The sequence below is a fragment of the Serinus canaria genome, chromosome 1 (genome assembly GCF_022539315.1).
Source record: "Serinus canaria isolate serCan28SL12 chromosome 1, serCan2020, whole genome shotgun sequence".
NCBI lineage: Eukaryota > Metazoa > Chordata > Aves > Passeriformes > Fringillidae > Serinus > Serinus canaria.
In genome coordinates this window covers 88,102,777-88,128,818 of record NC_066313.1, presented here as the reverse complement: position 1 = coordinate 88,128,818, position 26,042 = coordinate 88,102,777, and the positions used below count along the sequence as shown (strand labels likewise).

At 42.6% G+C, this 26,042-nt stretch overlaps 1 protein-coding gene across 1 annotated transcript; it reads right to left on the bottom strand.

Moving 5' to 3' along the window:
* Window positions 1–21,043: 21,043 nt before the first annotated feature.
* SOWAHC (sosondowah ankyrin repeat domain family member C) lies at window positions 21,044–26,021 on the bottom strand. The gene has a single exon (XM_009085727.4). The coding sequence runs from the start codon at window positions 25,914–25,916 to the stop codon at window positions 24,408–24,410; it is 1,509 nt and encodes a 502-aa protein (XP_009083975.3). The 5' UTR covers window positions 25,917–26,021; the 3' UTR covers window positions 21,044–24,407.
* Window positions 26,022–26,042: the final 21 nt, after the last annotated feature.

The following is a 26,042-nucleotide window of genomic DNA, read 5'->3' as shown; positions in this document are numbered from 1 at the left end:
TCTGTGACTACCTACTCAGCAGCTTCACCCTCAGCAAACCTCAAAACCCATTTCCATTTGAGCAAATCTGCCAGGGTGAGGATGATTCCCTAATTAGCCACATCCTCTGTGTCTCACCATTAGATAACACAAGGAAATGCGTTCACGGCTTGCTGCTCCATCGAGCTGCTCTAGTGATTCATTCCACATCGACTGGCACTGGGAGAGCAGAAAAGCCCAGGCTGGCAGCAGGGATGTGAAGGAGAGCACCATTCCTGTATGACTTCAGACAGCGTCTCTCCCTCTGTTTTGTCACAAATGAAAGTTTTCCTGTGCTGCCCCAAGGACCTTGCCCTCCATTTACCTCCCAGAGCAGGAGATGGTTTTGGTTGGGTCAGTTCAAAATGTGTGTGTCAAAATGTGTTTTCCTTAAATGTGTGTTTCTTACAGGGGTATCAGCCGGACACCAGTGTCTCTCTGGAGCAGTAAAATACTCAGTTCCCATGAAATCCTGCTCCTGGAGACAGGACATCTCTTGATGACATTCTTGTAGTCACAGGACTATTTGCCTACAAGAAGAAATGGGGGGTGATGCCCTGCTCTGAGCACTGCACACACAACACAATTGATCATCCTGGGTGGGATCCCCTATGCAGCTGTGGCTGGCTGAGCACTGGTGCATCCTCCCAGCACAGGGCCTGGACTCCTGCTGTGGCCAGGGAGCAACAACCACGTGCATGCATCTCCAGCAGGTATTTCACCTGTCTTGTTTCAGACCCTCACACCTGTGCAGGAAACCTAAGCAACCATTTTTGGGTCAATCTCTCAGAATGCTGTACCTCAGAAACATGCACACAGCCCTCTATCTGCAGGGATAGGCATCTCTGCATTTTCACTTGATTCCATCTGTCCCAGCACCATTCCTTGTCACCCACATCTAACCTGCCTATGCTTATGATTGAATACTCTGTGTATGTGTAATCTCAGGGTCTGCCATCAGACTGTTAAGAAATGTGATGGATACAGGATTTACTGACTGTACATCTTGGTGCTCAGAGATATTTTTGAAGGGTGCACTGTATTTTATATTACATCTGCAAAACTATTACTTACAGCTGCAGAAAGTCATTAGCTTCTTTTGCAAAGAATTGCCTTTTCCAGGAGTCTTCACTGGGCCTGTCATGTCTGCAAGCACATTCCCTAAAGAGGTGAAGCAACACTCAAAGATGTCATGAACTTGATGACTACTCTCCCAGGAGTTATGCCAGTCTCAAGTATTAGGGTCAGTTCATAGGCCCTAATAGAGTTTGATGGTAGCAGCACACCAGTGGAGTCCTTATGAAGACATGGCTCAAGTGTACTTTGTCAGTGCTGTGGCAGATGGCAAGGCCTTATGCTGACCTGCATCAAGGGAAATACTCTGCTTGGATCTTCAGGCTGGCCAGCCCTGGCTCCTGTCCTGCCAAGCTTCTCACCCCCAGCCTCTTTATCTACCACTGAGCAGGCTGACCAGCTGGGCATTGGAATTCTCAGTCCTGCTTTGTCTGTCCCTATTCACTTTGCTGAGGCTTCCTTTCACTCCAAAAAATGTCTCCTCTAATGCATTGGCATTACAGCCCAATCTGCTCCAGAAACCTGCCTGAAGATGACTGATATCTGTCAAGTAAACAAAATGTTTAATGATATTTTAAGTGCTTGGATATTAACCACATGTACAATGTAGGGAAGGTGGGTTTTACTTGTAATTCTTGTCCCACCAAAAAAAACCTCTGAGTGTTTGTTGTTCTACCATTAATGACCAATAATACACATCCTATTTTCCTGCAGCATCTATTATACTCATTTAGACTCTGCTGAGGACACAGACAAGGGTGAGAAACTTAGATGTGGCTAAAAGGAAAACATATCCTTAGGAAGACACCATCAACCATTCTCTCCATCAAATGGGAAATGATCTATTCCTTTTCATCAGAGGTCTTCAACTTCACTGAAAGTGGGTTCTTTATGTTAAGACATACCACAGAATATTGTACTGCAGCATTAATTACTGCATATACTCATTATAATACTCCAGGACTATAGAATTTTGTGGTTTTTTACCAAAAGTACGTGCTGGGTCTTTTAATTCTGAAAGTTTTTTTACCCACTTTTAGAGAGGAAAGCTTCTTTTAAAAAAATTGCAAAATTTTAATTGTTTGTAGCCTTAAGGATTAAAGTGGAAAATAAAACACTTTATTTCTAGCCTGCTATATTTGAACTACAAGTAGATTGTTGTTAAAAAAATAACAATGAAAGAAGCAAACCAAATCTCATTTTTAAGAGGTGTTTTTAGGGTGGCTGATTCAATGTATTTTGCACTCTTTGAGTCTATGAGACTGACAGTCCTTCCTGTTTGTCTGTGGGCTCATGGTGAGAAGGCTGACAGTTGGGTTTCAATTTTTTGTAAGTGGAAGTGAGAGGAGGTAAAGGAAGAACTTGAGTCTCTGGCCTGCAACCATGTTCAAAGTAAAATGCCCTGGGGTTTCTGCATATGAAGCCTTTTTGTCAGTGTTGGAATCTCTAAAATGTGCACACATCTTAGAAAAGGAAAGAAGTTATTTTCTCATTGTGTCTGGTCAGTAATATTAATATATGGTTATTTTTGTAGCTTTGAAATGTTGTGGAAGTTCCTTACCTTACATTAGCTTCTCAGGCAGGGCATGTGTCTGGTGTCAAAGTAATCTGGCATGCCAGCCTGACTTTTAAGAAAATGTCCTTAGTATTAGTTGTATCTCTCCTGGGATGCCCTTTTTTCCTTTACTTATGAAAAAGTCTGTTAAATAATGTTTGTTAACAAACTTTCCATTCCTAGGAAAGGAGGGGCCTTTTTCCTCTTTCAGGGTATTTGTTCTGCTTCTGAGGATTACTCATTTCCAGTACACTGGCAGGTAGCAGGGTTTAACCAGAGATTTTTTATACCTGAGTCACAGGATGTACTATGGAAAGAATAGAATGTTCTTTAGAAGGAATTACTGTCTCCAATGCTGGGCATACACAATGTAAAAGCTAGCAAAATAAAAAAGTGGTGATGTCTCACCATTTTCTTCCCAAAGAAAATGTGGTCAAACCAAAATGTGGTCAGCCAAAAAGACAGGTAAAATCAGTGTTCTGCAGTCTGTGATCTCTCCATGAAACATAAGAATTTGATCCAGTAAAAGGCTGCAGAATGGTATTTGTAAACAATTGCCCACACAGTCATTCACTGATATGACTGAAGAACAACAAAAAGAAGCAGTGGTGAGAGAGAAACCTTTAGACTTTGGCCCTTTTTTATGGTTGTAAGTGCAAATCTCTGTGACACTGCTGTATAAATGGTCTCATCCTTCTTCAAAAAAAGTGTTGAGAATACTGGCATTGACACCTCTCAGTTTCTATGATTTTCTTCTATGCAAAGGGAAACTTACACAGCATTTCACAAAGGCAGTTGTGCCTCTTCTGCACTCCTCAGCACTTGAATACTCTCTTGTCTTGTACTGCAATCAAACTGTAAAATCTGGAGTGATGACCATCTCCTCCTTTTCCCTGGACCTCTTAGCCCAACAGGATCAGGCTCGTGATAAGGATATCAAGGAGCTAAAGCAAAAGTAGTAAAAAAAAAAAATTGAAAATAATTAAGATAATGAAGAATTAAACAATGGAAGTAATAAGTACCTGTATTTAGCATATTATACATATTTTTAAACAGTTAGTAATGGAAAAGATCACCATAGGAATAATAATTGTTACTATTTTTGTCTTGTGTAGATTTTTTAATCTATGACTCTCTGAACATGCTAATTAAAGACTTTGCACATATCCAAGTACAAGTAATTCCCATCTGGAAGGGATGGGATGTGAGAGTGAAGCAATTTAATGCCAATAACATCCTCATCTGACATTATCACTGCAGATCTGGGGCTGAGTTTCCATTTTTAATTAGCTAGCAATCTTAGTGTGACATAGATGAATTAAGTACATCCTCATCTAGTGTTTGGTACATGGGCCAGTAATCACCATCAGATTATGGATGTTTGCAATGGGCAGGTACCAGCAGATCTCTGACCTCTGAAGTGACTCAGTTATTGGCCAGAAAAATTTTACAGCTGCCATTCTGCAGCTGTAAAACTGGGATTCAACTTCAGACCTGAAGGTGGCAACTTCCTTTTCATTTTACCACTCACTATATGTGGTAAAAGAATTCCTTCCTCCCATTTCTTACTGATGGCATTAAGATTTCAGCTTTTCCTTTGTGGGATGGCACCCACCTCTTTTCTGCAGTAAGCAGCCAGGGTGTCAGTACCAACCACAGACTTCTTCCTTGGAGCCAGGCAGCCACAGCCCCAGAAGACAGTCTGCTCAGTAGAAGACAGCAAGCTTTTAAACTTTCACCATACCCTTATTTATTAAAACTTCTGCAGGTGGTTACACGACTTTTCACTCTGCTCTGTGCCCACCACGGGGAGGGATAAGGGCAATCACTTTCTCCCCTAGCTGTCCTGCTTGACACCAAGGTGAGTGATTCCCATCTCTGTTTCAGAGGTCAGCTACTCATTTGCAAAACTTGCAGGGTCCAACTCTCCTTGCTTTTCACAACTAACAAATGCCCAGTATTTCTTGGAGCAGCTCTGAGTCAGGTTTGGGTGGGTGCCACAAACCCGTCACAAGGAGCCAGGCAGCCAAGTAGGCAAAAGGCACCGCAGTCACATTTAGCTGTATCCTTCAGTAACTGTTACAGCTGTAATCCTTCTTTTGTTCAGCCTGCAGCAGATGGTGAATCAGAGCACATTTGGGCAGGTGGAAAATCTTCCAGCAGCAATGTCTGGAGCTCTGAACTTGGCTCCTTGCTTGTCCTCCCCCCTGCCTGGCTGTGCTGGCCCAGGGTGCTGTGTCTGCTCAGATGGCTCCAGACAGAGAAGAGGGCTAAGGAGGAAAAGCAGCAGATGGCAGCTGAACCTGGATCAAAGCAGGACGTCTCACCTCCATACAACAAGCACTGAGAAGAGCTGGGTTTTTTTTCCAGCTGTGTTTTTGGTGGCTATGTTTAAAAAGTGCCCCTTTGCAAAGAATTTTGATTTTAAAAGTCTACAACCTTTTGCTGTTTTCCCCATCTCACCCTGCCTGTGGGCATGAAGGGACAGACCCAGACCAAAATTGAAGTAAGTGTGAAGCTCAGGTGGCAGGACCCCATGGCTCTGTGTTGACCAGATGCAATGCTTCAGGTGTGGGGAATTTTTTTCCAAGGGATGATCCATTTTTATTGCCATGTTTGCTGTCTGAACATGTCTGTACAAGATGTGTAATAAAAGCGAGGCAGTTTTTTCTATGGCCTTCCCGAGTTAACAGAAAGCTGGCAAAGCTTTCATAGCCCTTCCCAGGTGCCCTTCTTGTAACCATGCCAACATGATTTGCAAACACTGAATTGGCCCAAATAGCTGTTTTCACTTAACCTAAAATTTGTCCACATAAAGTGCTGGGAGGGGATGAGTAAGAAAGGTGAACAGGCCTGTAGGAACTGGTATGTGCCTCTGCAGTGCTGTTCTCTGTGCAGCTCAGAATACAATAATGCTCTTGTGCAAGTCTAGGGGCATTTAGCAGAGGTGCTTGGTACCTGCTGCTCTTTCTTTTCACTTCTGCTTTGACAGAAAAAAAAGGGATGAATTGTGCCACCAGAATGATGCCAAGTCCTTGAATAAAGCAAGTATCAGACTTTTAAAATTTAATTTTGCAGCCTCACAATATAGAAAAGCTAGAGACCAACACATGATAGGAAAACTTGCTAGCAGGACAAGAAAATGTGCCAGAAGTATCAGGACAGGTCTAAGCCGTAGGTCTTCACTATCCACACTGATTAGGCAGCACTGCTGAGCTCCATAAGGCCGTGCTTGCTGCCCCACCAGAAGTGCTGGTGCCACTAACTGAAGCCTTGCCATGGGACAGAAGTATCCCAGCCACTCTGCCATGACATTCCTGAAGCAGAGGAAATCTAGCTATGAAGTTTGCCAGTCTGGAGGAACTGAAATCCAAGCTAATCTAAATCACAGAATCACAGAAAAAAAATTAGATTGGAAAAGAACTTTGAGGTCATTGAATCCAACTGTTAATCCAGCTCTGCCAAGTCCACCACTAAACCAGGACCTCAAGTGCTACATCTACACTTCTTTTAAATCCCCCCAGGCATGGTGACTCACCACTTCCCTGGGCAGCCTGATCCAATACTTGACAACACTTCAGTGAAGAAATGTTTAGAAATGTTTCCTAGAATTCAATCTAAATCTCTCCTGGCATAACTTGAGGCCATTAATTATGTTAATAGTAGACAGGGGACAGTCTGTTTCTCCTGGCTTTCATCCTGATGATTAGAACCACTTCAAGCATTTCCCATCTTCTCTATCTATTTTTATCTGGAGGAGGTTTCACAGAACATGCAGTATCTCAAGGAGAGCAATACTCAAGTGAATTGATCTGTATGACTTATTCCAAGCAGGAAGCGGTCTTGATAAGCTTTCCTAGTACTCTGCTTACAGCTTCAAAAGCAATTTGCCAACCTAGGAGCTGCCTTGTTAAATGACTAAGGAGAAGATGTGCTGGCCCATCAGCAGGAGGCTGGGCTGGAGCAACAGGGTTCTACTTGTAAATTGTGTCCTGCAGCACCACATGGCTGAGAAATTATTATCCTCTGTGTCTTTCTTTTGAGCTGGGGCTCCATCCCATCAATACCTGTGGATGGAAGGAGTAACAGGGATTACTGCCTAATCCCCTGCCTGATTGCAAACCTGTACTGTATCAGGTATCCTCTAAAATAAGCTCAAGGGAAAATGCTTTGGTCTATTTTAATATCTGCACTAATTGCTTTTTTTTCATTTCACAGACATGAGGTGAAATGAAAAAGATTTCACCAGAAATTGTGGGGCATTGTCATGCCTGGAACTGAAAAGGAAAACATCTGGGTTTCTCAAGGCAGTTTTGCAAGAAAAAGCCAGGGATCTGCCAAAAGTTTGCTAAAATTAAAAAAAACAACTGAGCCTCAGAAAAAAGTTTGAGATGGCACTTCCACAACTGCAGTTTTCAGTGAAGACAAGGAGGACAGCAACACCCCCTCAAGACAGATTCCTTGAAGAGGGGAAGGTGGCAGGAAGAGGGGACTCAAAACAAGCCCTGCAGATTGGCAGGGGGTCAGCTTGCAGTACCCAGGCCCTGGTATGCTGGTGAAGGAGTCCATGGGCTCCATGGCTGAGGGAGTACTAAAGAGGGATAACACTCTTTCAAAGTACCTCTGGAAAATCTGGCAGTGCCCAAAGCACTTCCTGCAGGTCTGAAGAGCAGTTGTGTTATTTTCCATTTTGTTGGGGTATCAAACTGGCTGCCAGATTCTCCACCATATTTGCAGAAATGGAAAAGCCAGAAATAATCTCAGAAAAAAGCTGTCTTCCAGGATGTAGATCTACAGTATAAGTTCTTGCATCACCATGGAAATTAAGAAAGCTCTGACAGCTTAAACCTCACTAAGAAGGAAATAAAATAGAAAAATGTCACAACATGGCAAGATGAAATCTGTCCTTCCTGGATACCTGGTGAGATGAACAGTTCTGGACCAGGATCAGACAGAGCAATGCAACTGTAATAGGCTCCTATCAGAGGGCTCCACTGGCAGAGAGGAGTAATGTTTTGAGTGGTTAAAATGCCTTGAAAATTTCTATCCTCCCCCTTGATTAAACATGTTAGTTAAACATTAATGTGGTTCCTTTGCCAGCGGCACAGGCCACAGGATGGAGACAGGCATGGACAAATGACCATAAACTTGTTTGTCTCACCTTTCACAGATCCAGTGTTACATCCTGGTTTTAGGCTTCAGGGGTCATACTTGCCTTATAGTGTTTGTGACATAGTAGTTTTAGGAAGTAGTGCTGCTGGTTAGCCAGCACAGAATAAAGCCTGCTGAAGAAGGTGCTGCTGTGCCAGTGCCACCACTGCCTTCTTTCTCAGTCTCTCAAAATTTCCTGTACCATGTCATTTGGCTGGACACTGGTGCTTCTCTGACCCTTCTCTGAGCCAAGGAGCTGGGTAGGTTCTCTGCTAGTTTAAAGGAGCTTTATTTTGTGCAGAGGAGTTTGTAGAACTGCAACTTTGGATGTCAGTGTGGATATTGGAGGCACTGGGGCTACTTATGTGAGAGGAGTGGCAGAGCATTCTTTTTTTGGAGTATGGAACACTTTAAAAAAGAAGAGTTTATGAACAAGGCAATGGTAAAAAAATAATTTCACCAATACCCATTGCACCCAAATATCTAATGAGAAAGAATTAAAAAGGGATTGGTATCTAAAAGAATTTTATATGTGGAAGTGATTTTGAAAACAACCATACATCACAGACTTAAAAAGAGCTTAAAAAAAGTAGACAGATGGTCAGATACCAAATTAGATGCAATTAGGATATGGAAAGATAATTTATCATATTCCTTATTCCCAACTTTTCATGTAGACACTGGACTTGGCAAGCTCTTTATCTGCTCTGATGAGTGCTTACAATAGAGCTGAGAGGTCTGAACACTGCCAGATCCAGCAGATCTAGTTTTTTGCAGGCTTAGTCCTACCAGCTGCTATCCCTGAGGTGCTGGCTGCTTTGGCCTCACTTGTTCATTTGCCCTTCCTGCACCCATGATTTCACAGTGCAATAAATCCAGCATTAGGGCTCTGAGGTCAAAATCACTGCAGCCACACAATGTAAAGTGCTGACTTACACCAAACCCTTGCTGCTGAGTCAAGTTTTCACTGTTAATCTGTTGTGCTGGCAGGGTTGGGGGTTTTTTGTAGGAGCTTTAGTATCTGTTTGTGCTGCTCGAGCTTTATGCTGGTTCAGCCATCATGTCCTGTGGCCAGCCCAGGGACAGCACAAATCCTGTGTCTTTATGAACTTTATGAGAGAAAGAAACCACGTGAGGTAGATATTGGTGTTGTCTCTGATTAACAGATTGTTTTAAAATAGCTGGAAGGACTGGAGTATCAGACCTGCACATTAACAAGAAACAGTGACTGCTTTCATAGAAAAAAAATAAATAAGCTAAACATTAAATCCACATGGAATGCCATGAATTTGAATGTCTAGAATTTGTCTCCTAAAGATTTCTGAAAGACAAATTCTAATACTCTTTAACAGACAGAGAAAATGCTCTAAAGCCAGATCTGAAATGAAAGCATTTCTTAAGATGCCTCATCTCTTCTCATGTCCTTTTGCTTTCTGGCTCAGCTTCAGATAATATGTAGGAGCCATAGTTTCTACAGGACTTATTGCAGGCAGTATGTTCTGGCTATTATTAAGATGAAGGATTTCCAAAATTTCCATTTATTTTATGAGAAAGCTAAGAATTTCTCCATAAAATTATCAATAAGGAAAATATCTTACTCTGAAACCAGGTCCTGGTTATTCATGTTACCTAGAAATAGGATAATGAAGATAATGGATATTTTGAATCACAGGTAGTTCTGAAAGAAATGACAGAGAAAAATAATTTTGAGCTGCATCAAAACAGAAAACTTTCAGAAATGGCTGGTGAAATTAAAAGTTTTGAGAAAAATAATTTCAGGATAAATGAAATACTTGATTTGAATAAAAGACATTATTCTTTCTGCTTTGAGCACTGCCACACATATGAAACATAGTAGAAAGAAATTTCAAGGAACTACCAAGGCAGAAAGAGCAAAATAAATAAATTTCATTTTGAAAAAAAAAGCAGAAGTGAAACAAACAATTTTCTTAAAAAGAAATTATTTTTTTTTCCTTAAGAGACAATTATAGCCCAGCCTCAAATCACAGAAGCTTGCAGCATTACTGAAACTTCTCTGAGAAACAATCCCACACTTGTGCATGTAAGATGGGAAGAGGAGAGATCAGGAGGGGATGCAAACAGCCATAGGGAGACAGGAGTTGCATGCCCTGCTGCCATCTCCTCTGGTGAGTGTCCTGGTTTGCTGGCAGGACTCATAGAAAATGAATCTGCCTGGGATTCCCAGCCTACACTCTGCACAGATGGAGAAGTCTTGAGGCCATGGAAGTAAATCAAAACCTCTTGTTCTGAAATTACTTTAATCTGGTGAGAGAGAGACCTCCATATGGATGCTAAAACAAGCAGAAATTCTTCCTGACAGCGTCACCCATTTAGATTTCCTGTAGGTATGGATTTGAGGAAGACACTAGAACACTGATCTTTGTGAGCCCCTTGCCTGTTTGTGTGTGGCATCTGAGATGCCAGCCTGACTCAGAGGAAATTCCAGAGGGAGGAGCCCTCCTCTCTCCCTCCCTCTGGGTCAGCTGTTGGTGCATCAGCCTCTCCCTTCTAAAAGCAAAGGGAGTGGGACAAAGGGATACCTTGAGTTCATGCTTTGAGTGATTCTGCTGGGAAAACATGAATATTGCCTTGGTATTGGTGGCCCAGGTGCAGCTCCGTTGTTTGCCCTTCAATTTCCCCCCAAATTTTCAAATCACTTTCTGTCTGATTTTCAATTTATGCTTCAGGTTACGTCTTCTTCTTGATCTTCCTAAAAGTTGTATTTGCAAAGGCATTATCAAACAGCTATTTCCTGCTGCTAATACAGAGAAGGGAAAAAATATCTCTGCCAAATACATGAGAGGGATCCCTACTTGAGGTGGAAATGCTTATTTCTAGGAAGAAGAATCCACCTGCAGAGGCATATTTATATTAATCTGATGGAAGATGGGACTGTAAAGTGTGTGAGGCATAAATGAACCTGTAAGGATAAAGCCTCATTTTCATCTATAACTCAGTGGAAACTTTCCAATTGGAGTATTTTGGCTGCATGTCATTATTTGAAAGGACATATTGCTGCAATGTAGTGTTTGCTTGCTTTCTGCATACAATATGTACTCCATGGATTAAAAAAAAAAAAAGTATTTTGGCATAGGACAAAGCAAAGACACAGTAACTATAAAACCCAGTACAGAAACTCTGATGGCAATCACCCTGCACAGCAGGGGGCTCGTATTCAGCTAAACCAGTCTTCTGGTACAGCAGGTTCTGGCTAGTGAGACTCCATTGTCATTTACAAGCAAGCATATTTAAGTGGTTAGGATATCTTCATTCCATTTTGTTCTGATTTGGCTGGTCTCCTTGTACTCATTCTCTCTGAGCACACTTAAGGGACCAACCCCTTCATCTGCATATTCAGTTGCACAATAATTTTTTCATCAGGTCACTCTTCTGTGAGTTGCCATTTGCCAAGTACTGCATTTGGAAGCATTTGCTGGTCTCAGGAGAGGTAATGCTTCACTTGTGTTGGGAAGAAGAAGACAGAAGTCCTCACAGGCAGGAAAAGCTGGGCTAGATGAGAAATGCATTAGCATAAGTAAGATAAAATTTAAGGCGCAGAAATTATAATTGCAAAATACATCTGTGAGAATTCTGGCATTAAGAGAACTCTGGAAACCACAAAGGAAATAACTGCCATTGGTCTGGCAATGACAGTAAAGCAGGTTCAAACTAAACTCCGTGATGTGGTGTTTGGGATGCACAGAGGACATGAGCAATGACTGGGGGTACCTGCACAGCACATCTGAGGGTTCCAGCAGTTTGTCACTGCCAGAAGGGGCAGCCCGGCCATTCTCCACTGTACTTAGCTTTGCCCCATCTCTGTCCCTCAGATGAGAACCTGTGAACCAATTCTCACCTGGCAGACACTGCTCACCTTTTACTTTTGGTGGGGTTATTTTTGTTTCAGTTGGTGCTTCATTCCAGAACTTGGAAGAGATCAAGGTCTCTCAGGGAGTGTGAGCAGGACAGAGCTCAGTTTGCAGCACCTGGGAGCTCATGTACTTTAACTGTACTCTGGTTGTAAAACTCTAATGAGTCTGTTCCTTGGCTGTAAGAGCCCACCACCTTTCTCCAGGATTCACAGTTCTACAATATCTTTTTCTCTGTGTAGAGCTTCTGAGCTTAGACAAAAATCCAGTTTGTTTGGGGGCATGGAGTATGTACCCCTTGCACTAAGAAGCAGAGGCCTTGAGTAGTTAGTTGGCATGTTCTAAACAGTGCCAGAGAAAGCTATGGCTTTGGACTTAGGATTGCTCAAAGTTTGTCTTTTTTTTGCTTTCCCAGTTCCTGTGAATTTACAGCATCATTGTTTCTCATCATGTCAACAAACCAGCCTCAAATACCCAGGGTTTGTCCCTGCCAAGAAAGCCCAAAAAGATAAATAATGTGAACAGAGCCGAAAGTGTCATTCAGATGCAATCACGTCAGTACAGGTTACAGCTGGCACAATTCTTTTTTTCTGTGCAAATGTTCTGGTTTCAGTACACAGCCTATTCCTAAGAGCACAACACCAGTTGCAGTTCCTGCCTCTCGTGCTGCTATCCCAACTTGACAGTCACTGCTGCTAAACAGCAGCAGAAATGAAATGCTGAGGAATGTGGATGGGAAGGGACTTTCTGGAGTCCAAGCAAAGTTTGTAAGGAGAACAGCTTAAACTGCAAATGTATTTGGGAGGTCGAGATTCTGTAGAAAAGATTAATTTGAGACTCTTAGAACAGGAAAGGAGATTTAACCACATATCTTCCATTAAATAGTATGAGGAAATCCCCATGTCCAGTTTGGAATATTTTGATATAAATTACTTAGCTGCACAATGACAGTCTTCCTGAGCAGTACTAGCTCCAGCTCTGACCCTTTATAAGTACCCAACTCATAGAACATAATGACAGAAAACAAACACAGAAAAATTGTTACACATACGAAAGTGCTGATAAATTGAATATGTTCCATGGTGATAAAAATAAATAAATAAAACAAGTTCTTAAATTCAAGCTGGCATTTAGAAATCTAGAAAGTTTGCCAGGAAAAGGAGCATTAACCAAAGGTTACTGTTATTATTCTTTTTCTGGTAAAGCAGGAGGCAGTTGTGCTAGAGTTCATTCAATTTATTTTAAAGGGACCTCTGATTATGTTGTTCTCTTAAACTTCTGACTACTTCTGGTTTCTTTTTTCTTTTTTTTTTTTTTTTTTTTGTCAAACCCACTAAAATTTGTTAAGGAGGACTTGGTTAGTTCAGTGCAAATTTCCATTACTCTATTTCTGGCCATTGTTTCTTTTAAATCTTACATGAGCAGAGGTAGCTTGATGGGTTTGGAGCTTAAGTTCCCATTCTTTGACAATCCAAGAATGGGAGAACTGCAGCTTGATATAACACTCAGAGTAAAAACTAGGGAGGTGTTAGGTTTCTTCTTAAGTCATCTCCTTTTTCCCCCCACATTAATGACTGCTGAATAGTTTGCAAAGAATGCTGCAGATGACCAGTCTTGTGTGCTGCAAAGTGTTACATTCCTCTGCCCCTGGAAGCTCCCTGGTGTGAACACCATTACCTCTCTGTACAGAGAGCCTAACAGGTTACACTGTAATATGAAGTGAGGAAACAAGTCGGTAGAACTCTTGGAAGAGGAAAAAGGAATAGATCTGAAAAGAGATCCAATGAGAATTATTGTAGAGTTGCATAGAAAATTATTTAGGTACTCATACAAGATCCATCAGCCTGTTGCCCTCCAGAAAGAACAGGCTCTATATCCTTGCCTGTGACCTTCCCAATACCTTGTGAGGAAATGAGTACGAACCAAGTCCCTTCAAGAAAACAAGTAAGAACCAATTACCTTCGTAGATTTTGGTTTTGAAATATTCCCCACTGTCCAAATCAAAAGTTCTTTCATAAAATCTTTGTTCATCTGGTTTTGACCCTGAGGCAGAACTAAACCCCCCAAGCACCAAAGTGCTCAGGGACACCATAATGCATTTCAGTGGCAATGGCAGCCCAGCTTTCAGCTGCTAAAGGACCAGGCTAAAGGAGCTCTCCCTTCATGGTTCCATCTAAGAGGCTGTAGGTGCTCATATCTGGGAGTGGGATGGGGATGGAACAGGGGGAATTAGTGTCTTTCCTGTGTAAGCCCAGGTGGGCCTGCATGGGTATACATCACACCACAGCATAGGATCAAGAACTGTGCATCAAGTCATCTCCAGGTTCTGGTTTGCTACTTCAGAGTTTTTCTGATGGCCAGGATTCCAAACCATCTAACTTGCTTATTGACTATTTTAGTGTTTCCAAAACCAGGAAACACTTTTTACCCTGGAGCAGCAGTTCTTCACCTTTGAAGCACAGAGCATTCTGTGGCTGAGCTCAGAGAAGCAGCTGGTTATTCACACAGTGGTACAGGGCTTGTACATTAATGTGGCTCTTTTGAAGCTAATTACCAGAACATAGCAAAAGAAATAAAAGTTGGATGGAGTAACTTCCTGAACTTACTCTAATCTGTGGACTTACAATTGGTTTGCAATGCCATAATTTGCTGTGACATAGTTTGTGGTATGCAAATCATGGAGAACTCTGGCTCTCTATTGCACAATTACCATAACAATTTATTTTGGCTTAAAAGTACTTATCCTCAGAAAGTCCTTGTTCCCTCCTTTGACTTTAGAAAGATTAAAAAGAATAACTGACTCTGTAATTTAACTTCTTGATGACCATATCAGGCCTGTAGATCCTGCTCAATCAAGATGCTGATGCTACTGCTGATAAAATACAAATTGTCTAATAGACATCTGCCCCAGATTTACTCCTGCACTTGACATGAACAAAGTGTAGCTAAGGTCAAACATAAGGAAGTTCCAGTTAATGGTAGTTCTGGAGTGAAGTAGAAGCAATGGACGTAAATTAGTGTAATACAGAGCAATTCTCAGGAAAAGAAACCCAAAGATTTTATTATTATCTCCCTGTGAGACTGCAATTTGCAATTTGCACTATAATTCCGTCAGCTGTCTTTTCTGCTTCTGTGCATAATCAGATATAACATCACATGTCATTAAAGAAACAATTATTCTAAGAACAGACTAATAAATGCCTTCTGTTAGATGCAGGATTTAGCCAGCAAACATAAATAGACCTTTTGCATCAATACCAGTGGGGATTAACAGTGACATTTTTATGTCACCCACTCATTTGTGAATTGCCACATTGTCACAGCAAGCCACAGGGTGGAGGGAAAAAAAAGGAGACAACCAGCAAATGCAAAGTTGTCATTTGTGGGAGTGAAGAAACTGTGACTATTTAAAGATACTAGTCAAAAACTCTAAAATGAGGAAATATTTGAATCCCACATAAATTCCATATTTAAGATTGTAGGACTGAACATTTAATGAGAATTTGATGAAACAGATTTTTTTGTTTTGGTACAGTACTTCTTATTCACAGTCTTCCTGTGTTAATTTGGACAACTCATACAGGCTTTTAATTTTTGGGGTATCATTTAGGCAGTGTTTCCTATCCTTATTGGAAGCTGTTCAGTAGTGTCTGCAGAGAATCTACAGCTGCTCTGTATGAATAGGGAAATTCTGCTGTTCTGATGAAGCATGGGAACCTGAAGATCCTGTAATAACAATTGGGTTCTTTTCCTTCACACTCCACAAATCAAAAAAAAAAAAAAAAAACCCCAGACAGATTGGAGGGAGCAGCAGGGTTAATTTGATTCTTAACTGGTGGATAGTTAAAATTACACTGAAAAATTAGACAAAATTTCAAAATCCAATTTTTCAGCAGAGGTATTTTTTTCAGCAATTAGTTTCTCAGACATACATAGTAGGTTTTCTGTAGCACTCATCAACACAGCAGTTAGCTATCCATGCCAGGGTAGAAATGCAAGTTGTCAGAGAAAGCCCTGCAGCCAGTGTTGCAGTCACACACTGATGTCCACATACATTCATAGACTAGGTTGAGCTTAAGTTCCTTCCTAAGAATAATTTATCAGTTAAGCTTGAATGCAATTGTGTCCTTTAAACTGAGTTTCAAGGATAAAGATTTGAAGATTTAATGATACCCCTTTGATGTAATTTGAAATTTCATGAATGTCAAATGTTCTAGAAGATTTTGGAATGAGTTGACTGGCTCCCAGGAAAGTCATAGTGAGGTGCTAGGGATAGGTAGGAAAACATCCAGCCAAAATCATTACGACTGCTTTTTTTTTTTGGTATGTGTCTGCAAACATTTGCTCTATTTTGCAGGCATGATCCCTGCCTAGCTGAGACCATTTAAGCTGGCTACAAGGATTCTAGGAACTGTAGGTGAGCTACATCCTTTCCTGTATTTCAACAACATCTGATATTATGGGATGCTGACTGTACAACATCATCAGCACAAGTTTGGACAGCTTAATGCATGTTTGGACAGATTAATGCATTTCCATCTCTCCCAGTCAATCAATTTTCACTTCTTCAGTATCATTTCCCTGTTGTTTCATTCAATCTCGAGTCAAACAAGCAGGCAAAACTTTCATAAACCCATGAAGGGCCATTTGAAAAAAGCTACACTGGCAACATTGGCAACAAGAATTCCACAGCTTATGGCAACAGTTCCAAAAAGAACACTGGTGACAAAGCAGTATTCTGAGAATAGGTAATTCTTCATTACTGACCTACTACTGTAACAGTTATAAAGACAGGAGCTGTTGCCCAGTACTGCTTTTTCACTGTATGTACTGGCATGTCTGAGACAGGTTGCTTTTTTTTTCCATTGTCTTTACACCAGGCATTTCACTTTGAAGGGTGTGTAGGAAAGTGAACTTTCAAAATGTTAGTCATCTGTAAAGTGACAGTATTCGACTTTCAACAGGATGTGAGGCAAAGTTTTCCAGAATGTAGACTCAGTTACACAGGGATCAAAAGGGGCTCATCTGCAAGAAGATGATGTGGGCATGCCAGTTAGCCAGAAATCCCATTAAGGGCTCCTGTAAAAGATGCTACTTTTGACATGGTTAATGAAATAACATTGGAAATCCTGTGAACTATGTGCAGTGTTTCTTATTCAAAGCACAGTATGATTCACAGTGTTGATGTTAAGGTACACAGCACTAAAACCTCCATGGGAAAGTGTGGTCTTTTTCCACATTTGCCACCAACTTTTAGTTTTGTCTCTGTTATAATTAAAATGATGTATGTGGAGACCTTTATCATCAACACAATTTTTGTTCTTTCCGCTCCTAAAATTTCAAGTGGAAAAGGAAAGCATATGTTTACTTTTTCCACTTAATTCTTAATAAAGAGATTTCTTTATTTGAAGCATCCCCATTTTCTGAGCTATTAATCAATATTCATAGAATTCAAGCCACTAAAAAATAGAGAGAGAGGACTAAAAGGGGATGTATGGGAAGTAGCTAGGAAAGAAGAGGACAAAGATGCACAGCACTGAGATCCCAAGAGCTCTGTGCTTTGCCAGGCACCATCAGCAGACTTTTTCATAGCAGGACTTTACTACCTAGTGGAAAATCAGTTGCTTTGTTTTATGCCAAAGTTCCAGTCTAGAAGGAATCACACTTTAATTTAAAATTCTCTCATTTGTTATCTGTTCTGAGCTAAATCGAAAACTTTGCAATGATGTAAAAAATAACAACTGCTATTCTGTACCACTGATATATCAGAGAGAAAAAAGCTGTCCCTCACTGCACACAGCAGAAGTCTCTCCTCAATGTTTGCCTGTTTGCAAACATTGCTTCAGATAAATTTACTCCAGATCCGGGAAAAGTTTTGGGTTCTCATTTTGTTTAAGCCCCACAAATGTAAACACAGGATAAAGGCCACTACCACATTTCTCTTGCATACACAAGTTCAAGAACTGCCCAGCTCTTAAATGATCTCAGAAAAAAAATTTGGCTGCAAGAAAGTTGAGATTACTGCAGAAACTTGAAGCAACTTTCAAAGCTGAGAAAATTTCAAGTTAATACCCAAAAGCCTAATATTGCCTAGCATGCTGACAGCTGTCAGTGACTTACTATACAGCCTTTAAAAGACATACTAAGGATGTAGTACTGCAAGCTCTTACCCATGATACAACTAATTTTGCAAAGAAAATATGTCCTTATTGAGATATCTTTAAGAACAATTATGTATCTTATGAACAGATATGATAATCTTGCAGCAACACTTTAGTTTCCTGTAGCTACTGTTCAGTGTTGATCCAGCTGATTTCTGTCAGTAGCTAGAGATTAATAACAATTAGCTACGTCAGCTACATGAGGTACTTTGCACCATTTAACACCAAAAGTCTTCTCAGCCCTCCAGTTTCACCCATAGTTCAGTTCATGTCTTTCATTCACACGTGAAAGTGTAATACCTGTGTAAATGTCAGTGATGTAGCATCTCTGCTTCCAAAGAACTGCCAGCAGCTTCAAAAGTCCTCAGACTTACCAGGGCTGGAGCCACACTGTGCAGCTGCAGACTGCAGGGGTGGCAGCTATGACACCCACAGTCTGTTCCACCCAGCCCAGCTGTGGCAGAAGGGGACATTTCAAGATGCAGAAGACAAGTGTGAGGTTGGTAGCTAACGGTCCTGCTGTGCAAAGCAGCTGAACCAGCAGGACTTACCTACATTCCTTTAGTTATACTGTCCCAAACTGTCACAGTCACTTCCATTAGGTAGATCTATAGTAAGATACTATGCTACAGGTAACAAGGAAAAGAAATAGCAAATATAGATGTCCTTATATATTCAAGTGTTACAAGCATGTTTTCTGGTACTTGGACGCTTTATATCATCCAAGTGTATGTCCAGTGAACAGAGACATCTTCCTAAGTCTGTACAGTTAATTTTATCTTTCTGTATTTAAAGCAGTAAAAGGGACAGCACCTCTTTAGTATGAAATGTCCCAAGGGATTTCTGTACCTCAACATATATTGCAGACATACTTTATCTCTTTTTTAAAAGGAAACCCCCCCCAACACACTTCCAGAATAGTCAACCCTTCCACCCAAATAACCATCACCCCACCCAGCTTTAAAATAGACATCTGTTATTTATGCCCACCCTACTACCACTTTCTCAGGTACTCTTAAGGAATTGCAAAGTGAAATAACTGAGAAAGCTCAACAGCCAGCCAGAAAAAGTGAAAGGCTTCTGGCTTCAGCAGAGAAGTACTGAGGAAATGCCCAGATACAGCCCACATGACTGAATTCTTCTGGTAGTTAGTAGCATTTGAGATTAGATTTACAAAGTCTCTTTTCATGGACAAGGGTTGATGCAAGGATACATTCCAGAGGCTTTCTGCTTTAGTCTGATAGCAGTCAGCTTCAATAATTTACCTGCACTGATGCAGAGCCATGCATGGACACAGATCTGTTCACTTCTGCCACTCTCACCAGTCCCACTGCGGGTTTGCCAAATGCCTCTTAATGAAACAAGGGCAGGTTAAAATTGGTTTATGTAACTTGCCCCCAGCAACCCAGGGAGGAGAAAGTTTACAGCTGTCTGTGCAGAAGGGCAGGTGCACCTAAATACACTACAATGGCTCATTTGGCATGGCTGGTCTAGCTGAAAGAACATGGAATGCTTTTGCACCTTGACTTGAGCATTACCTGCACTAAGGGGATCTCATGTGCCACTTGCAGCTCCACTCCTTGTAAAAGTCTCAGAATATGGTTCCTTCAAGGTCTTACCACAGGAGATGAACTACCTAACTTGTAACACAGTTTTATTAAAAGTAGTCACAAAACCTAAGCAGTTTTTCCAATAATGAGTGCACATTAGGACACGTCAACACTAAATTTGGCTAAACTGAAAAATCATAAATTGTGGAACAGCTGTAAAATGATGTTTCATTATAAAAAAACTAGGAATTCATGTTTCATTTTTTCTGTCAAACTGTTCACAGTTTAGCACAAACTAAAAAGCTAGACCCTCTCCTAATCCCTTCCATTAATCACACACTTTCTTCCTTTGCACATTTAGATGAGGATATGAAAAAAAAAGAAAATATTTACAGGTTTTTTTTCAATGCCAAAAAGGAAACAAAATGCATAACTCAACTACTTTTTTTCTGGATGAAGTCTCTGAAGTTTAGCCTATTGCCTTCACATGCATTCTATATAACTCAAGGTGTATTAAGTCAGGACAGTAATCTCCTTAGCCCTCCTTTCTAGCTAATGGAAAAATAAGTTAGCAATGCAATGCTGAACAGCTTCTGTTCGAGTGAGAAGCCTGAAGTTAATTTGGGCTGTTCTGATGTACCAGGACTGTGCTGCAACAGCCGTAGCTACACTCTAACACGAGTTGTTTGTGCTTTTGCAAACAGCACTAGTCACACAAAGAAATGCTGGTAAGAGGGCCAACTCAAATACAGACATTAATTTATGTTAAGAGCTCTCAGCAAGCCATCTCTGTCAACTATTACTCTTTAGGAGAAGGGATGTATGTTTAGATACAATTTATAAAGAACTAGTCAAGCCACTGCATGATCAGCAAGCCTCTTGGAGACTGCTCTTCTCCAAGTTCTCTACTTCCCCCATAACCTCAGCGGCTTTCACATGCCTCTGTTCTCTCCTAAGTTTCTAAGAACACTTCCTCCTCCCTTCTCTCACTTGTGTCACCACATGACTGATTTAGGGTTGCTTGGCTTGGAGCTGCATGCATCCTGATTCACAAGCATGGTAACAGCTGAGACTTTCTTCAGTTTAACCAAAAATCTGGATGTCTGTTAGGAGCTACTGGCCACATGAGGTTTTAACATAGCTTCAGAGAATTTTTAGATACACCAAAATCCCACAGTCTAGCTCGCTGATTAAACTTCCCTTTACAGTAGCCACCAGCTGTAGTTAAGACACATTACAAAATACCTTAATCCTAAACCCTTTTTAATTAGGTGTTGACCTTTATACAGTGACTAAAACTAGTATTAGTCTTTCCAGGGTCAGAAATATTAAGCAGCACAGAAGTAAGGTCAGTATACTATTTAAAGTTAAGCAATACCACTCTCTCAGGCCCTTATTTAGACATATTTGTCTACAACAAAAATTGTTGCTTCTTCATTTAAATTGACATGAGTTATTAGAAAGTAGCTGCCAAAGAAAAATGTTACTGTCTTGCAAACAACTTTACTGTATTTTTCCATGTCTTACTGCTTGAGTGCTAGACAGCATCAAACATCCTGATAATGAAAAAAAAAACAACACAAACCAGTAGATAGGTGCATATTGGTGTTAAAACTAAGTATGTAGCGTACAGGAGCCAATTCAGAGCATTCACGGGCTCTTTTTATTTCGTAAAACTAAAGCTTACAGATTCTCAACTCATAACCATTCAGAGAGACAACCACAAAAAGTGTATTAATAAAACCCAACAGGCTTCCAGGCCTTTAAAATTTCTTGAACATAAAGTACAAAAAAAAAAAAAAAAAAAGATACCACATGTTACATTACAGTTTGCTGCCTTACACACCATGATAAAAAGTGAACAAACACATTCAGGCGTACCATTAAAAAGATACCAGTAAGTGCTCCAGTTTTCTGTACCATACAACTTTATTTCAGTCACATTTCAGTCACATCTTTCTAGGCAATGTATCCAAAATATTTGACTCAAGCATACCTTTAGACTGTAAATATACTGAAATACGGCATCAAGTCTTCCCTACCTCAAAACAAAAAATACCTCATTAAGTTTTAAGTCTATTATAAAAAGTAACCATGTGGAATGTGACAAGTCATAATGTGAAATCAAAGTGCTTTATGCCCATAGCGCAGAGAGACATGAGTGGTTATCCAGCCATTCTTTTCTCTATCTCAAACACCAAAAGAGATATTTGCTCTGTTGCACCCCACCTTGCAAAGACCTTTGGATCATTATGGTGAAATTTCATTAACTGACGGCTAAACAGTATCAGTGGACCAGCAATTTCACTTTGATACTTCAAATAATGATATAAATGACACATCTTTGCAAATTATTAAGAGAACTTGAAAAATGATGAAAAGTTCTACTGTATTATATAACATTATCTTCCAGTTAATCTCTAAAAATCCAAGGTATGCTCTATTCAAAATCCTAATATTATTTCCCTAGAACCCAATAGCTGTCTAAGACTTGGTATTTTTGTGCAATTCTTTGCTATTTGCATGTGAAGAGATAAACACTTCACCCAACAGCCTGTATGAAAGAACCATAAACTCTCAAAGCAGAAAACAACTTTAATAAGGTTTGGACATCAGTAGTTGCATGGAATATGTGCTCAATTCAGATGTGCCCATACTGAAGAATACTCATGTTCTAAGTGTTCAGTCAGAAAACCTCCCTCCTACAGAAGTCTAAAAAGCTATTTATCTTGCAGGGGAAAGTTTAAGACTTTGCCATCTAATTATCTTTTCTGTTACAACAGAATCATAATATGTATGATTAATCCTCCCTGTTTCAGACACCCCACTGCACGGGTGTACAGTTTAAACAGGGAGGACTGAGGGAAAATTTCTGGTCCCGTTCCACAGACATAAAGAAAAAGCGCTTTGCAAGACTGAGCTTATCCATTGCATTTGAGGCAACCAACCCAAATTGAAGGCACATGAAATCTATAACATTATAGCTTATAAATTGTAAACTAAAGCTGAACCTCTCTATAATTTCTAGTCTTCTTGCACAGAAGCAATGACCAGCACCTATGCAGAGGTTCTATATTATTTTTAATGCAGCTTTTTCCAGAAATAGTTTAATGTCACTTGCATGCCTGTGCAAACACTGTCATTTATTAGGTCTTGATATGAAGTGCAGAAACTGGTTGTTTATCTGCATGGAAAGTCTGATGCCAATGCATCTGAAGCACTTCCTTCCCGTCGCTACAAGAAATATAAGTCATTAGCAACAGCCACAGAGACCTGGCTGTTATCTCAAAAGCAACACTCCCAGCAGCAGTTTTCCTGTGAGGTGTTCTACAGCTTGTGGCATGCATTTAATCAGTGTTTCAAATTTGGATTTTAACATGTCAAAACCTATCTACTTTTGGTTAGCTACAGGCCAGGCAGGCACATGCACCTTAAGGAAGCCAACTTGAAACGTGCTTTGACAGATGCTGCATTGAAACTGGCCATACTTTAACAACTAAACAGAGATCCAGGGTCAGCTCAATACCTCAGCTCTTAAGGAAAGCAGAATATGGATATAAATCTGCCTCCTAGATTTCACTGGAACTCCTACCTTTAAAGCAGAGAAACAAGATTCCAGCTTTCCGAAAGCTTTAGCAGACGGATAGGCTCGTCAATCAGATTAAGACTCACTAGGCTGTCAAACAACATTTCAAAGCCTTGGCTATCGCTTCTCTAGAAATATAGGTTTAAAAGAACTCAAACACCACTGCCACCACTTAACTAGAATCTGTAATTATGCTGCTTCATTCAGAATGATAAACAGGGATTGGGTTTTGGAGTTTTAGTTTTTCACCCTACGCATAAATTCACACGCCTTCCTTTTTTTTGTTTTCTTCCCCTTTTTTCTCTATTTCCACACAGTGTAAGTTGATGGGATTGGAACACAGCAAACACAGACCAGTACCTATTACATTACAGAACCATATTAGAGTTTCATGAAGATTTCATGCAATGGAGCCTGTGCTCTTTTATTCTAAGAGAATGACTTTCACAGGTAACACATACAACATGGTTTTCTGATTTTAAATGCAGTGAGTTACACAAAGAACATTAACAAGAATTGACCAGACTTAATAACTGGAACTGCGCTAGGTCTGGCACTTGAGAATTCACAGTGATTAAAATAAAATTGCTTTGTCTAAGACAAAACATAAGATACCAAATAGATATAAAAATGCTTTGCTTCTATTATCTTGTTTTAGTATTCCAACAGCGATAAGCAAGCTCAGTAGTATCTCAGACAGCAAAGATTTCTGCACATGGTTAACTTTATTCATTGCTTGCAGTGCAGTGGATTATTATTTTTTCAAATAATATATTCATGATGTCAAATCAAGCAATTTTCAATGCATAAAGTCAACACAGGCTCAACTCTTTGATGGATTGAAGCTTGGATTCTGACAGGAAACCATTCTGTACCATCTCATTTTGTGTACCCAACTCCACACTGTGCCAGGTGGTATTGCTGTTAAAGAGAAACTTAAGGTATACTTGTATATTACTGAGGTGTTCTTCTGCCATAGCAAGTTGTTTGCTGATAGTTTATAGTACCAGTTGATAATGTAAGAGTAAAGCATTTGCACTTTTCTTTCCCCCACTCACTTCACTAATCCTAGTAGATCCACTAATACAGGTTTACGATCCCAAAGCCTGCTTTTAGAGAGAAAGGAGCACAGCTTTTAAACACCCCAGTGTTTCTCAACCCACCCACTGCCTCCCATTTCAGCTCTGAGGGCTCGGCTGAAGCAGCTGCTGCTCCCAGGAGCAGTGAGCTCCCAGAGCCCTGCTGACCTGCTGGGCTCACTGACCACGCCGAACCGAGAGTTAAAGCAAGATACTCAGGACCCTTCTGGCCAGCGTCCACGAGTGTAGATGAGCACCCACTCGTACCTGCCTCACCTTCTGTGCTACACCTGAGGGCACTTTGGTCCGTGCATCCACCTCCCAGACCTCCTGCTCCCTGGCCTTATCCAAACACATTGGACTTTGGCCTGAGCTTGAATGACGATTTCAGGGATTTCTCCTCATGCTCTTCCTCCTCAGCGTCACCACGAAAGGAGGGCGTGTTGTGGATGATCTGAGTCCTGAAGCGGATCTTATTAAGCCGAGGCTTCATCCGTCCGCTGCCAGAGGCCTTCCTGGTCATCTCCTTGCCTCTGCCCGGCACCGTTGCCCCATCCGTACCTTCAGCTTCCTCCCCAGCGCCGTGATGGTGATGGGAGAGCCGGTAGTTCATGAGATTAGATGGCAACACTTTGGAGAGCCTCCAGCGCCCGCTCCCATTGCCAGCATTCCCTTCCTCCTCCTCCTCCTCCTCCTCCAGGGCCCCCACGAGGTTCCGCATGTCCCCCGAGGTGCCGTGTTGCAGGTACTGCGCAGCCTTGCGCCCGCTGTAGTCGCGGATGTCCACGTCGGCGTCGTAGGCTCCCACCAGCAGCTTCACGACCTCGGCGTGGCCGTGCATGGCGGCGATGTGCAGCGCCGTGTGCCCGCCGCTCGTGCGGGCGTTGATGTCCACAGGCAGCCCGTGCCGTTGGGCGAAGTTGACCAGCGTGGCCAGCAGCTCCTGCCGCCCGTGCTTGGCGGCCCAGTGCAGCACTGTGAAGCCGGTGATAAAGTCCCGCTTGCAGAGCAGCGCCGGCTCGCAGCTCAGCAGCCCCTCCAGACTCTCCCACCGCCCGTCCGAGGCCGACAGCATCCAAGCGTGTTCCAGGGGGTCCAATGCCACGGAGCCGGTGGTGCTCCCCTCTTCCTCGGCGGAGGACGAGGCCACCGAGGCGCTGTCCGAGTCGCGGCCGCGGCCCCCGCCGGGGAGGGCGCCGCGCTTCAGCTGGGGGGAGCTGCCCCGCGCCGCCTCCCGCAGGCTCCGCCGGCCGCCGCCCTGCGCCGCCGCCCCGGGCGCTCCCTCCGCCGCCCCCGCCTCCTCCGTCGCCAGGGGCCGCCCCGGGCCCGTCGCTATCGCGGTCTCCTCGCCGCCGCCGCCTTCGCCGCGCCCGGGCGGTGGCCCCCGCCGGGAGCCCCTCCGCTGGCTTCCAGCCACCGCCGGGCTCGGCCGGGGCGGCTCGCCCCGCTGCCCCGGGGGCTGCGGGCGGCTGCCGGCATCCTCGCCTGTTGCCGGCGGTGTCTCCTTAGCGCCTGCCCGTGGGGAGGGCGGCGGGCTCGGGAGATTCACGCTGTTCTCCGCCGCCGGCTCCTGCTGCCCGGGGGTCAGGGGGGCGGCAGCGGGGGGCTCGGGGGCGCAGTACCGGCGGCGGAGGTGCACGTACTTGACGCCGGTGCCGGGCTCCTGGCGCACGGTGGCCACTGCGTTGACCACCTCCTTGAAGCGATGCCGGGCGGCGGCGCGGCGGGAGGGCTCCGCGGGGTTCAGCCAGTCCCGGAAATGCTCCAGCAGCTCCGCGTTGCGCGCCCGCCCGCCCCGCGCCGCCAGGAACCGCACCACTGACTCCTGCTGCAGCTCCGCCGGCTCCGCCATCGCCGCCGCTACCCCATCGCGCTGCCGGCGCTCCTCCTGCTGCTACTGCCGCTGCCGGTGATGGTGCTGGCAGTGGTGGTGCGGGCGCGGCACAGCCGCCGCTGCCCGAGCCCCTCCTCCCGGCGG

What these genes read in the sequence shown, in the direction of transcription:
- SOWAHC (XM_009085727.4), bottom strand. Translation starts at nt 25,916, where the DNA reads ATGGCGGAGCCGGCGGAGCTGCAGCAGGAGTCAGTGGTGCGGTTCCTG.